The sequence below is a fragment of the Myotis brandtii genome, unplaced genomic scaffold, assembly GCF_000412655.1.
Source record: "Myotis brandtii unplaced genomic scaffold, ASM41265v1 scaffold797, whole genome shotgun sequence".
Lineage (NCBI taxonomy): Eukaryota > Metazoa > Chordata > Mammalia > Chiroptera > Vespertilionidae > Myotis > Myotis brandtii.
The window spans coordinates 100665-115001 of NW_005371210.1; the positions used below are offsets into that span (position 1 = coordinate 100665).

Here is a 14337-nt window from a genome sequence, read left to right on the forward strand (position 1 = left end):
AGGCCCCCCCCCCCCGGGGCGGAGCCCGGGCCCCGGGGGGGGGGGGGGTGACACCAGGCTCTTCTAGAGGGGTCTCTGCTGCCACCTAGTCTCCTTGTCAGGGAACCACACAAAGGCGTGGCCACGCACCTCATGGCAGCTCTCAGTAAACGCTGCGAATGCCAACAGGAGGGAGGGAGACTGCACGCAAACCTACTCACAGGCACAGGCACAGCCAGGGAGGCACTGGCACTGTGGGCAGCCCAGGCCTGCACACCAGCCACGGCCACGCGCCTGCGTCAACCCTGGTTCAGGCAGAAAGGAGGCGGTCCTGGCGCGCTCTCCAGGGCAGGTGTGCCCAGTGCGAGCAGACCCACAGGACGAAGGCTGGGGAAGTGAGCGCCGTGTGTGTCTGCTCACATTACAACAGTCAGACTTCGGCAGCCTAGACTAGGAACTGTTACAGGTGGCACTACCTGCAGGGGAGGGAGGGCACAGAAGAAGAAAATGCCTTGCTTGCAGGTCTGACGTTAGAAATGTGCAATTTCCCCCCCAAATATATAGCAAAGTCACCAGAATGTTACACAGCGCACCGTGTACCAGCACCCAGCTGAGCTGCCAATGTCTGCTGTGCTCCACCATCCCGCGCCCTAGCCACCCCCAGTCCATCTTATTTCTGTCACAGCTCATGATCCAGTGCAGACACGAGTACACTGCCCCATGTCAGTGGGCACTGCTCCCTGGAACTCATGTCCACGATATGGAAAAGCAACCCTTCAGCACTCAAACTACAACACAGCCGATGAGCACGAGCCATAACTGACCGGTGGCATCGTCCTACGGCAGGATCTTCCCAGTAACTTTACTTTCTTAATTTTAATTATTACTTATTTTTTAAACCTTCACCCGAAGACATGCTTATTGACTTTAGAGGGGGGAAGGGAGGGAAACAACCATGTGAGAGAGAAACACCAATCAGTTTCCTCCCCACACCCACCTCGACCAGGGATCAAACCGCAACCCAGGTATGTGGCCTGACAGGGAATCAAACCTTTCCGTGTATGGACGACACTCCAACGAACTCAGCCACACCGGCCAGGGCCCAAGTACCTTCAAAGCAGAGTGACAGCCCGGCCGGTGTGGCTCCGTTAGCTGGGCATCATTCCCTGCACCAATAGATTGCTAGTTCGATTCCTGGTCAGGGCGCATGCCTGGATTGAGGGCTCCATCCCCAACAGGGGCGTGCAGGAGGCACCAATCGAGGTTTCTCTCTCACATCGATATTTTTGCTCTCCAAAAATCAAAACCTTAAAAAACTAACACATGTAGTAACAGGGGTAGCCTAGGGACCCTCCCCTCCCACCAAAAAAGCCTGATCCTGTTTCCAGTCCACACCAGCGGCCATGCGGGGCCGTGTTCTGAGCCGTGTGTGTGGGACCGGGGTGAAGACGGTGTGACTCTGTTTCCGCTGTGCCCGGAAGAGCTCAGCCAGGGGAGGACACATGGGGTAAGAGGAGAGGGAAGGACTGCGGACACTTTGGGCGCAGCTGATGAGAGTGGACTGCAGCTGGCAGGTGAGAGACGAATACTGTGTCGACGTCCAATTTACTTATGTTGACAAACGTACTTGTCACGGAAGAGAATGTGCTGATATTCTCTTATGTCCATCAGGGGAAACACACACTGAAGTGTTTAGGAGCCACGATCTTCCTCTCCAATAATTCAGAAAGTAAGTATCGTGTGTGAGTGTGTGTGTGTGTGTGTGTGTGTGTGTGTGTGTGTACGCAGAAACAGACACAGGGAAAAGGAGCTGCCATCTGAGCCCACACAGCCTCACGAGGAATCCCAGACCCACCTGAGGAGGCTCGTAAATGGCGGCCACCTCGGCCCGGATGCCCAGGGGAATGTCCTTGTGCTCCGTGTACCGCCCGTACAAGTACCCGAAGTGCTGGCTCCCCGTCTTCCTCCAGAAGTCCAGGAAGCGGTCAGCAACTGTGTGATTCTCAAACATGATATTGTCCACATGTCTGTATTTCTGTAGAGTTAACAACATGGGGCTAAGTAAAAGCATCCAGAAAAAATAAGTAGCCTTTTTAAAATTAAATTTATTGGGGTGACAATGGTTAATAAAATTACATAGGTAAAAATAAATAGCTTTTACCTGGCTCTTCACACACACACACACACACACACACACACGCGCACGCGCACGTGCTTTAGAACAGCGGCCGCCAACCTTTCGGACCTCGTGGACCCCTGGCTGGCGACCGCTGCTTTAGAATGTGCTCTGCCCTTAGGACCACTTCAGATTGTAGTGCAGTGGTTCTCAACCTTCTGGCCCTTTAAATACAGTTCCTCATGTTGTGACCCAACCATAAAATTATTTTCGTTGCTACTTCATAACTGTAATGTTGCTACTGTTATGAATCGTAATGTAAATATCTGATATGCAGGATGGTCTTAGGCGACCCCTGTGAAAGGGTCGTTAGACCACCAAAGGGGTTGCGACCCACAGGTTGAGAACCGCCGTTCTAGTGGGTACGTGGGGGAGAGGGGTTCCTACATAAGTTAATTCAAATGAACCTTACTGGGATTTCACCTAAAAGGGAGGTGTTCAAAGTCTCTAGAGCAGTGGTTTTCAACCTGTGGGTCGCGACCATCGGAAAACACATAAAGCATATCAGATATTTACATTACGATTCATAATAGTAGCAACATTACAGTTATGAAGTAGCAACGAAAATAATTTTATGGTTGGGGGTCACCACAACATGAGGAACTGTATTAAAGGGTTGCGGCATTAGGAAGGTTGAGAACCGCTGCTCTAGAGGAAAGAGTAGTTCTCAAAAAGAAAGAGAACGAGAAGAGAGAGGGAAGGAGAGGAGGAGGAGGAGGAGGAGGAGGAACAACAACGGTTTCCAGACGGACGGGGGTTCCCTGAGGAGCAAGTGCGGCCGCAGCGGCAGGGAACACGGTGGGCTGTTCTTGGGGGCAGGCAGGGCCCCAGTGGCAAAGGCCAGAAGAACCCCAGTTTTCCTGGTTCTTTCCCTCCTGCTTCAGCCCCGCTGCCCCGAGCCCCGGGCAGGCGCCCCGAGCTGGTCCAGGACACGCTTCCCGAGGCTCCAGAGACGCGAGGTCTCACGAGGCCGAGCTACAAGCACGGAGGTCGGCACAGCCACGGGGAAGTTTTGCCTCCGCACAAGCTGACAATCAGGAAACTGACGCCCACCCCTGCTGGCACGAGCGTCAGGGTGCGATTCCACCGGTGGGATCTGCTGCGTGTGACACTCCGCGAGCGGCAGCTCCCCTCCAGGGCAGTGTCCACCCTCAGCCCCGGAGCCCGCCCCGCGCTGTCACTCACCTGTCGGTTGAGCGTGATGGCGCTGGGCTGGCACTTGGTGCAGATCCCGTTGGGCCACGGGAGGTGTCCCTCACACCCCGATTTAATCTTGCAGCTGATGTTCTCCAGGGCAACAAACTTCCCCCTGAACAAGAGCCAACGTCATCAGACGTGACAACAGGAAACGCTTGCGGAGACTGGCAACAACACTCAAATACCATCCACTCTGAACAGTTCTGCGGGGCGGGGCGAGCCGAGGAGGCGCAGCAGGGAGAGTGGCGGCCGGCTCCTGTGCACGGGACTCCAGGCCCGCCTCGCTGTTCCCACGTAAACCCTTTGATTGTCCCCGTCCCGCTCTAACTTCCACGATGGTTGTCAAGAACACTGGTGAGCCCTGGCCGGCGCGGCTCAGCTGGCTGAGCGTCATCCCCTGCACAGAAAGGTTCAGGACTCCATGCCTAGTGAGGGGCGTGCAGGAGGCAGCCAATCAATGATTCTCTCATCACTGATGTTTCTATTTCTCTTTCCCTCTCCCTTCCTCTCTGAAATCAATAAAAAAAATTTTTAGAAATTAATAAAAAATATATTTTTTAAAAGAATACTGTTGAATATCTATTGACCTAACCTGTATCCCTGAAGGGAAATGCAGTGCTTTTTAAGTTTCGTTAATTTATCAGCGACATTCACACGGTGAGACACATACCTAGAGGTGTGTAAAAATTGCTTTTTCTCAGGAAAAACTGATTAGGATACAGAACAAAGACATCTTCACTCTGCTTTTGGCCAAAACAAAAACTGTGGCTACAAGCCTGCCAGCAAGGAAGCACGGGCCCTGCTCAGAACATTGGGGCGAACCCTCTGCCAGTGTCCTGCCCACAAAATGGCCCAAACACTCGGCCTCATCTCACAGGCCCCCGGCCTCCGCTCGGAGGGCGTGTGGAGCGCTTGGCGGTCCCAGGTTGGTGACAGGTACAAATGTGCCCCCGGATCCCAAGGTCCTGGACCCAGAGGGAAGAAAGGCTGACAAATTTATGCCCCTGGTCCAGAAACTTCCATAGCTTATCCCACTGACAGGCGAGAATGGGTGTCTGGTGGGATTTTTTTCTCCCGGCCAAACATTTTTAAAAGTCATTTTCGGATGTCAGCGGCTGTCAGAGCAAAACGACCATCAGGCCCCACGATCTGCTGACTCGGGCGGGAGAAATCACGGCAATGTGGTCGACAGAAGGCTCACACAGGCAAGAACTTGACATGGTTGAAAGGACACCAAAATGGTCTGTCTCCGGCCACCATCACGGCCTGCACTCACGGGAAGAGCCGCCCGCTGCCGCCGCCCGTGCCCGCCTGGCTGACCCTGCAGACACGGCCAGCCAGTGCCAGCGCCACTGCTCCAGACCCACAGGGCTGCTACACACCAGGCTCTGGGCGGGGGGCTGACGGAGGCGGTCCGACGTGACCACGGGGAGGTTCTGTTTTTCCAGAAAGCAGAGCAAAACTCAGACGCCAGCCACAACTGGCCACCATCACGCCTCATCTCATCCACCTTCAGCACCAAGTGGCCAGGGCACTGCCTACCCAGGAAAGTTTGGGAAGTCCCTGGCGGCCTCCACAGTGGCATCGCCAGCCTGGCATCTGCCCCACACTCCAGGCTCCGGGCATCAGTTTCCACCCACCGGTTTCTTTTCTACAATCAGGCAAACCCATGAGTCCAAGTGCTTCGGGCTCAGATGCCATCTTTGCTTTTCTTATTGATCTGCCCTGTGGCTTCAAGCACCACCTACCAACACACAGCAAACTGTGCCGCCCGCCCGCAGGTCACTCACTTGTCGGCGCCCCCGGTCAGCTTCCGGATGTAGGCGTGGAAGGACATGTGCTTCACGGGCGGCTCGAGGTGGTTTAGGTAGTCCTCGTCGAACGGCTGCCGAGACACAGAGCGGTCATACACCTGTGGTCCCACCTGCTCGGGCCGCAGGCTGGCGCGGGCGAATCAGTGCGGCAGGAAGGGCCAGGCCCACGGGCAAGGGGGGGCTGGGGCTGGCTCTCTCTACCACTCTAGGTCAGAACCCACCTTTTGTTTGGGTGCCTATCTTTTCAAGATGGAAATGGAAATGGATCTCCATTAAATAGAAAACGCCCTAAGTCAAATAAGATTGGGAAAATTTTCCCCCAAAAAGTCACAAGAAGCCTCGTGGCGATGGGGCTGCCTCCACCGTAACTCAGCCTAGCCGGCTGCCGTCAGCATTATCACGGCAACTCTCACTCTCACCAGACAGATCAGCAGGCGTGGGACTCAGGGCGAAGCAAATCTAAAAGACGAGGAGCACAGAATGCCTGGCACAGCTGAGTGTCAGGGTTAAAGGATGGCCCGGGAGCCCCGGCAAGCTCGGCCCTTCATCACAGCAACACAAACGCTGAGCCATCCACAATGCACCCAGAAGGCCGCCGCCATAAATAAGGGCTCGCCTCTGTGCCTCTGTGCGGCGGGCCCTGGAGGGACGACGAGCCCCAGGGCAGTAAAGAGACAGGTCCTCTAACCCCGAGGGCAGTGCAGGGAGAGCCTAGCGGCCGGGGAAGCAGGGACTGCTCCAGACTCACCTCTAGAGGAACACAGTGCACGCACTTCCCCAGCGGCCCGTGGCGGCACCTGGGAAGAGCGCGGGGCAAAGAAGCACAGTGGTTAGCACGCCTGTTCCCTTCTGCTGCCTCCCGGCGCTGCTGACACTCACAAAAATCACAGGCAATGGGTTTAAAGTCATTTACATAAATAACAATCTTAAGCAAATACTAGAAAGGGGTCCATGGATAGGCAGAACCCCGACAGAGGTAGGTAAACAACTCTAGTTTGGAAAAAGCCCATAAAGGATGCCTGGCTTGGGTGCAGTCACTTCGGGCAGAGAAACCTCGGAGCTGTGTGCACAAGCCACAGTGGACATGCACCAGGGGCACCAGGTGGGAAGGGTTGGTTGAAAGCCCAGTGGTCCCTCCCGGCTCAAACAATCTTTTTTTTTTTTTTTTTTTGGTAAATCCTTACCTGAGGGTATTTTCCATTGCCTTTTCAGAGACAATGGAAGGAAGGGAGGGAGAGGGGAAGGGAGAGAGAGAAACATCGACTCTCAAAGGAGACAGAACCCTCCTCTCTGGTCTCTCCCGCTCCAGCTTAGGGAGGTCAGCAGCAGGGTTTCTGCAATGGCGCTTCCCTCCCCACTGAGACTGGTGCCGGCTGGCGCTCTGAGCGCTGAGCCACGCGGCCAGAGCTCAGAGCCCTTTCCAAATGGGTCATGCTCTTAGGTGCCGCGAGCTCGACATTTCTGAGCAGAGGGGGCTGGTCTCCTACAGGCAGGCTCTATGGCTAGACCAGAGGTCAGCTTGCACATGCACACGCGGCTCATGAAGCCTCAAGGCACCGACGGGGAGCGGGCAGCGGCCACCAGGAGGAAAGGCCGTGGAAGAGGCTCTGTGCCGACAGCAGCAGAGCACCGCTCGGGCTCTTGGATCCGAGACCGACAAGCCGCCAAGGCAGCGTCTGGAGCCCCAGAGTCTGGGTGTTGGCACCTCCACGCCCAGGGAGGATGCAGTTAGCAAGACTCCGCTGCAGGCAGGCACCTTCCCTCAGGCAGCTCTGCTCCCCGAGCGCAGACTCAGGTGTTTCTAACTGCTTTCCTTAAAAGGAATTGAAAAATCTAAACGAAAGCACACGTCACAGGCATTTATATGGTCCCAGGAGAAAAGCGAAGGGGCACTGTCTTCAGCAAACAAGGTGTTCACTGAAGAACAGAAGCAAGTCCGTGCGTGTGATGTTGGAGCGGCTGCACCTTCACTACACGAGGTGGCAGGGACGAGCCCCCTGCAGGCGCGCGCCCAGGTGTCACCCTCCTCTCCCCCTGCACGGAGCACTCAGGTCTCTCTGGGCACATCAGGGTCAACCTGGGTTGGTTCTTCCTCGGACCCTCGCTACCAGCACTCACAGCTGCGGGTCGCGGCTCCGGTAGATCTTCCCGTCCTGCCGGCTCAGGTACTGGTCGATCTCGTCCTCCACCACGTTGGGAGCCCCAAGAGCCTTCAACGCCACCGTGGCGGACGTCTCCATTTCCGACGAGGGTCCGGCCAGGCTCGAGGGAAACAGGAACAACAAATCGCCATGCCTGTTCAACGACAAACAGTCCAGGCCCATCTTCCTCTGGCACCTGAGCTGCACAGACACCACCTGGATGGGAGGGTCTGACCTCTGCCAAAGCCCAGGCCGACCAGGCTGAAAGCTCAACACGAGGCGGCCACGCTCAACAGAGACCAGACGGCTCTTCTCCCGTCTCCCCTCTGCTTCCAGCTTAGAAAGAGCAGCAGCAGGGTCTCTGCAATGGTGCTTCCTGCCACCTGCATGCGAGCACTGATGGCACACGTCCACGTGCCACTCTAGCTTCACACAGAGGACACCCGGCTGCCCCGGGAAGGCGCGTTAGGGCCACCCTCACACACGATGGCTCTGACCCTCGGTTTCCAGCTGCGGACTGAAAATACTGTGTGTTTATTGGGAAGTATCTGCGTAGGAGTGGACCTGCGCAGCTCAGACCCGCATGGGTCAAGGGCCAGCTGGAGTCACAACAGACTGGGGGTCAGGCAGCTTCTCCCGCCACCTCATTCTCTGCTTGGCCCCCACTTCCCCCTTCATTTGCTCCTTAGCCCCCTATTCAACCCCCCCCTCCCCCCATCCTATCTGCTTTGAACACACCCTTCCATTTCTTTCTCCTTGTTCCTGCACACGCGCGGGCACACACACACACACCACTGCTGGATGAAAACGAGTCTCAAAGACATACTGTCTGCATTTGGGTTTTTTTAAATCCTCACCCGAGGATATTTTTCCATTGCTTTTTAGAGAGAAGGGAAGAAAGTGGGAAAAACAGAGAGAAATATCTGTGAGAGAAACACATCGATTGGTTTTCCTCCTGCATGAGCCCCCACCAGGGCCCAGGAGGGGGAGGAGCCTGCAACCAAGGTATGTGCCCGACTGGACTCAAACCCGGGACCCTTTGGCTGCAAGTCAACACTCTATCCCCTGAGCCAAACGGGCCAGGCGTGCTTTTTTTTTTTTTTTTTGGTCAGGAATTTCTGCCTAGGCCCCAGGTTGTTTTTCTCTTTTCTTTTTTTAAATATATTTTCATTGATTTCAGAGAGAGAAAGGGAAAGGGAGAGAGACATCAATGAGAAAGAATCATCGACCAGCTGCCTCCTGCACACCCCTGACCAAGAATCAAACCCTGACGTCCTGGTCCATAGGTCGATGCTCAACCACTGAGCCACACGGCTGGGCTGCACTTGCTGTTCTCATGTGACCACACTTCGCCAAACCCACCCAAACACAGTCTTGTCTAACCAGCACTTCTGGCGGCTGCACGACGCTCCCAGTGAAGCGCCTCAGGACGCATCTGGGGCGCCCACGCTGACAGCGTGCCGCTGTGGCCCCTGCCACCCGGACGCCAGAGGAAAATGCTCAAGACAAGCAGCCCCCAGGGCCTCCCCCGCGTCTCCTCACAGTGGTACCCACTTGATCTTCAGCAGGTTGAGGGACTTGTTGGATGATGCTGTTATCTCTCCGGTCTTGTTTCTATTGATGTAAACCGAGAAGCCATTATTCTGGAAGCCAAACTCCTTTGCGACCTGAAAGAGCCAACAACAGATTTCATGAAACAGCTCAGTGTCAGTGCTGACTTCGCGCACGCCAGGCGTTACGGGGACTCTCACTCAATTCAGAAGCTGCTCCTTGGTAACCAAATTTCTCGCTACTTTCGCTCTCGTGAGGAAATTAGTTCTGCTTACAGATGTCAAGCAAAATGAGAAAAGTGGCCAAAAAGAAGCAAAGCTCCACGTAAGACTAAGACTGAGAGGCACATTTCAGAGCCATGACTGTGTCTGGGGTGTAACTTCTGTTGAAGTCAAGTGTAAAAACCCAATTCCAACGCGGACCCTAAGAGAAGAATGAAGCAGCGAAAGCCACCTGCGCGTCAGCGACGAACGCCCGCGGGGCCGGGTGCGGGCCACGCACGAGGGCACCCAGCACGCGGCAAGCAGTCCTCGTGCTGGCTCCACTCCGGTGCCCAGAACAGCGGGTGAAACAGACCAGGCTCCTGCCATCGAGGGTCTGAACACCAACAAGGGAGACAAAGTCAACAAAGACGGAGACCTCAGGCAGGAAAGGAAGAGTGAGGCGCGAGGACAGGGAGGCCGCCCTGAGGAGCCTGAGCAGAGGCCTGAGCAGACTGGGAAGGGCAGCAGCAGGAGGACCTCGTCCACGAGATGTGCAGCACCTGACTGGAACATTCACTGCATGGGCTTCAGCAGAGGGAGATGACAGGAGGAGCCAATTAACATAAAAATAGGTGAACAGAAACGACACGAGAGAAATGAACAGGCCGAGGAACCTGGGACGATGTCAGCTGATCCTCAGGAAAGAGAGAAGAGCAGAGCTGAGAAACACCTTAAAGAAAACGGCTGAAAACCATAGAATAACCAGCCCGGGGAGCTCAGCAAACCTCAAGGAGGAATAAGAAGGAAGCCGTCCCAGGCACATGGGGCCACGCTGACGGGCGTCCCGGGGGTGTGCGGGGTCAGGTCTGCCAGCCCTGCACCCGCAGCTGGAAACACCCTCCCACACCGGGGTCGGAGGAGACCGTTCCCATCAGCCACATGCAGGGGCTGTGGCCACAGGCTCACTGAGGAAGTGCTCGTGGACGCTCTGCAGGCTGCAGAACCATGGACCAGGCAGAACCCAGACCTGAGGAGCCGGAGTTCCACACGGGAAACTCACACACCTGCCCCGCGGAGCCCGAGGGAGGCGAGGCAGGTCCCCGGGAGACCCGCACACGCCCTTCACCGCACACGCGCTCTCCTCCCTGGTTCTTTTACCTACGAGTGATGTGTCCTCTCACATGGGACTGCTGATAGAGCCTCGCATTTATTTACTGTAAGGAAAGAGTTGACTTAATGATTAACTTTATGTGCTAACCTATTTTCTACTGATTTTAAAAAACGGATTAAAACTAACTCCAAATCACCTTGTCATTCTGAAATTCTAAAAGTGATCAAAATGATCTTTAAGACAAAGTTACGATTTTATATCAGATATACTGAAATAAGCATTTGATACCATGTATTTTTTTCCCAAGCTAAAAGTGGTATTATAAAATTAAGCATCAGGAAATTAAGACTGAAATTTTGTGTCCCTAAGTACAAAAAAATTAGGACTCAAGACTAAAAATAATAGCTTTAATTTGACTCTTCTCTGAAACGGCTTCGATATAAACTGAAATTAACTGTGGTATTTCACCAATTCTGCAAAAACTATGCTTCCTGTAGACAAAGCACTGCAAGCTACCCCCAGGAATGAGCACTCCTCCGCAGGATGTTAGCTGTAGGGACGGTAAATACTCCCAGACGTAAACACTCAGAGGGGAGCCGCGAGACCAGCCCTCGGAGTGAAGGAGGCTGCGGACGGACGAGCACACCACGGGCGTCCTGGTCCTGTCAGCACGGACACAGCGATGCCCAAGTGGACAGCGGCGGCAGCACCGCCCATGAGCTGGCCCCGGGACGGGGTGGGGTCCCGGTGTGTTCCCAGGGCTCCTGTGGAGCCACTGCCCCTGGAGAGTCTGAGCTCTGCACCTGAAGATGCCGGCGACACCCAACGTGAGGCTGGCCTTGGGCACAAGCTCGCAGAGCCTCACAGCGCCTTCCGCCTCCCCCACCCCAGCCCACGGGTCAGGAGAGGGTGCCGGGGTGGAGGAGGCGGAAGGCTGCCCAGTGGCGGCCGGAACGCTGGCACCACCGCCACTGTGACCTGGGCCTTTGCTTCATCGTTTTTCAAGCATCTCTCAGTACGTATCTTATTTCACGGTTTTAAAAAAGTTTCCAAGTGTTAAAAGAAGGAACTGTGTCACATGCCGCTGAAAGGCCAATTATGACCAGACTAGGAACCGCCCCCGAGAAAGAACAAGTCAGACCTGCAGTGACTCAACAGGGGCCGCAAAAGGCGCGGGCCTGGCGAGTGTGGCCTGAGGAACTGCCTGGGGCACGGCTGAGACGCAGAGGGGCCTGAGAGGGAGCTGAGGGAGGAGCAGGAACAAGGCCTGAGATTCTGTGAGGCACTTGCAACGCACATGATGTCAGCGCCTGCCAACCTCCATTCCAGTGGTTCTCCACCTTCTGGCCCTTTAAATACAGCTCCTCATGTTGTGACCCAACCATAAAACTATTTTCGTTGCTACTTCATAACTGTCATGTTGCTACTGTTATGAATCGTCATGTAAATATCTGATATGCAGGATGGTCTTAGGCGACCCCTGTGAAAGGGTCGTTCGACCGCCAAAGGGGTCGCGACCCACAGGTTGAGAACCGCTGCTCCATTCCCTTACAGGCGTACGCCACATGTCAACAAGGACCAAAGCCACCAATTGCGGGGACAGCAAGCTGGAGCCAGCAGTGCCACAGTGGACGACACACACTCTACAGGCAAGTTTGTGAGGGCAGAAGGCCATTTCAATGCCCCCTATAGGACACCTATGTACAGCCCAATTATTCACTGTTAAAAATGAATACAGCCCTGTGCCTGGCCAGTGTGCTCAGTGGTTGGAGCACTGGCCTGTGTACCAAAATGGTCTCAGGTTCGATTTCTGGTCAAGGGCAAATACCTGGGCTGCAGGTTCAATCCAGGCCCCGGTTGGGACATGTTTCTGGGGGCAACCGGCCAATGTGTCTCTCTCACGTCAATGTCTCTCTCTCTCTCTCTCTCTCTCAATCCCTTGGGACTTTGGTCCTACAACTGTACGCTGTGCCACAATCTGATCCTATATCAATCCAACCAGTCACAACAGGAAACGCAGAGCAGGAGACTGGCCTGGGAGTGGGAAGGACCAGGAAGTGAGGAGAGGAGAGAAGGCAGAGCACAAAAGGGAGTCACCGTGGAGGACCGAGAACCTCAGAGGTCACAGCAAAGCACAGGTACCTTTTTCAGAAACGCTGCCGCTGTCTCCCTCTTTGTCGCTGTGATACGCTTCACCCCGTCCGGGGACTGAACGCGGATTATCTGTTGTAAATGAAACAAGACGGTCACTACCGGCTAGGAACCGGCTCTATCCCCAGGGACGTGTGCAGTCTCTCGCGCCCCCTCCCCCGGCAGTGCCCACCCATGTGCCCAGGTGAAGCACAGGGCGAAGTCCGCTGATTCTCAGCTTGTTTCACTCAGAAACACACCACTTCAATTCTTAGCCGTCACTCAGAGTGTATCTGAAACACTGACATTTTTATCCTCAGATTCCAAAAAAGGGAAGGAAAAAAGCCCACCATGAATCATGAATGACTGGGTTCCTCAAAAAGACCAAACTTTGTTTCAGGATCTATACACACACATTAGACTGATTTAAAAGCACCAGCCCTGGCTGGTTTGGCTCAGTGGATAGAGCATCAGCCTGTGGACTGAAGGGTCCCGGGTTCGATTCCCGGTCAGGGCACCTGCCTGGGTTGCGGGCTTGATCCCCAGCGGGGGACATACAGGAGGCAGCCAATCAATAATTCTCTCTCACCATTGATGTTTCTATCTCTCCCTCTCCCCTCTGCTCTGAAATCAATAAAAATATATATTTTTTAAAAAGCACCATAGGAAATCTAGCTTGTCATTTACCTTCCCCGCCTCCTTGGGGTGCAGGGGCAGGGCTGTCATTTACTTGTAGTAAAGATGAAAAGCAATGTGTGTAATACGGTGATAACACTTAGCAGGATTTTAAGAAAATGTAAAACGGCATCATTTCCAGGACTTGATTTCATGCCGATCAAAGCCTTTGGAAGGTGAGTGACTACCTGGCAACTGCGGGGGCAGAAGACAGCAATGCCTGCCGCCAGACAGGTGACGCTCCAACCCCCTGGGGGGGCGGGTGCCAGACAGAATATGCCGGAACGCTCCCCGCAGCAACCACGGCACTGCACTGTCTGAAACACTTTACGGGTGAAAAATGCCACAAGCCCTTGTTTTAAAAAAAGATTCACCGACAGACAAAATGCCACAGCAGCTTCAATCTACGCTCTGCTCTCATCAAACCAAGAATCACCCAGCTTTTCCTAAAACAGCTCGGCTGTCCTCGTATTCTGTCCGCTTTCACTGGCCTGAAGAGGCTTTGCCCCACGTTCCCCTCCATTTTTATGGTTGTTTTCTATGCTCCCTGTGACACCGTTGTCGGGAGCATGAATATCCTCTTCCTTCTTGCTGCCTGGCTGCCTGTGCAGCTTCTTCCCTCATCCGTGGGCAGCAAACAGAGGCTTTGGCTTCCGGCTGCATCCACACCTGGGAGCCCGCTCTGCGGGGGCAGCGCCTCCCTGTGACCCTCCCGCGGGAGGAGCCCAAGGCCGGGCTCACGGGCATGGGGACAGCGCTGAGCCTAAGAGTCACTCCACTGCAGGGCTACTGGCAACCGCAGGGCGTGTGCCTGGCCCCAGGGGAGCCCTGGCCCCGCCTCTACCGCGGCCACAGAGACAACCCACACCCAGGGCGGACCTGCAAGGGGACACAGCCCGGGTGGCGGGGCTTCCCTGCTTCTGAGTAAATGGCTGAGAGCTCCTCGGGGAAGTCTACGAACTGCCGAGAGGAACAGGGGCGATGCCCACACAAGTTCTGAGAAGGCCGCTCTCAGCTTTAACCACCACCACCTGCCGGGCCGCGGGGCTCCGGGCTGAGCGTCGACCTGTGAACCAGGAGGTCCCGGTTCCATTCGGGTCAGGGCACAGGCGGGGGTTGCAGGCTCCATCCCCAGGGCGGGGCGTGCAGGAGGCGGCCGGTCCATGACTCTCTCTCATCATGGATGTTCCTCTCTCTCTTCCTCTCTGAGATCAATAAAAATATTAAAAAACAAAAAACTTTGGAATCAGTTTCAGAAAAAGGAAGACCACCCCTGTCGTCCCCCACAACCTGGGGAGCTGGCCCCACACACGGGCAGGAGCACGGGCCGCCCCTGCGGGGAAGGGCAGTGCTGCGGGGG

General features: G+C 55.1%; 1 protein-coding gene across 1 annotated transcript in view; it reads right to left on the reverse strand.

Annotated features, from left to right (window-relative positions):
* The window catches only part of NPLOC4 (NPL4 homolog, ubiquitin recognition factor), a 27273-nt gene extending 14230 nt beyond the window's left edge, over positions 1-13043 (reverse strand). Inside the window, exons 1-8 of the mRNA XM_014531260.1 lie at positions 12990-13043; positions 12315-12395; positions 8862-8974; positions 7285-7461; positions 5915-5963; positions 5143-5237; positions 3341-3464; positions 1835-2014 (exon numbers count right to left, since the gene is read on the reverse strand). Of these exons, the coding sequence (XP_014386746.1) occupies positions 1835-2014; positions 3341-3464; positions 5143-5237; positions 5915-5963; positions 7285-7461; positions 8862-8974; positions 12315-12395; positions 12990-13028 (858 nt within the window). The 5' untranslated portion in view covers positions 13029-13043. The remainder of the gene's footprint in view (positions 1-1834; positions 2015-3340; positions 3465-5142; positions 5238-5914; positions 5964-7284; positions 7462-8861; positions 8975-12314; positions 12396-12989) is intronic.
* Between the last annotated feature and the right edge of the window lie 1294 nt (positions 13044-14337).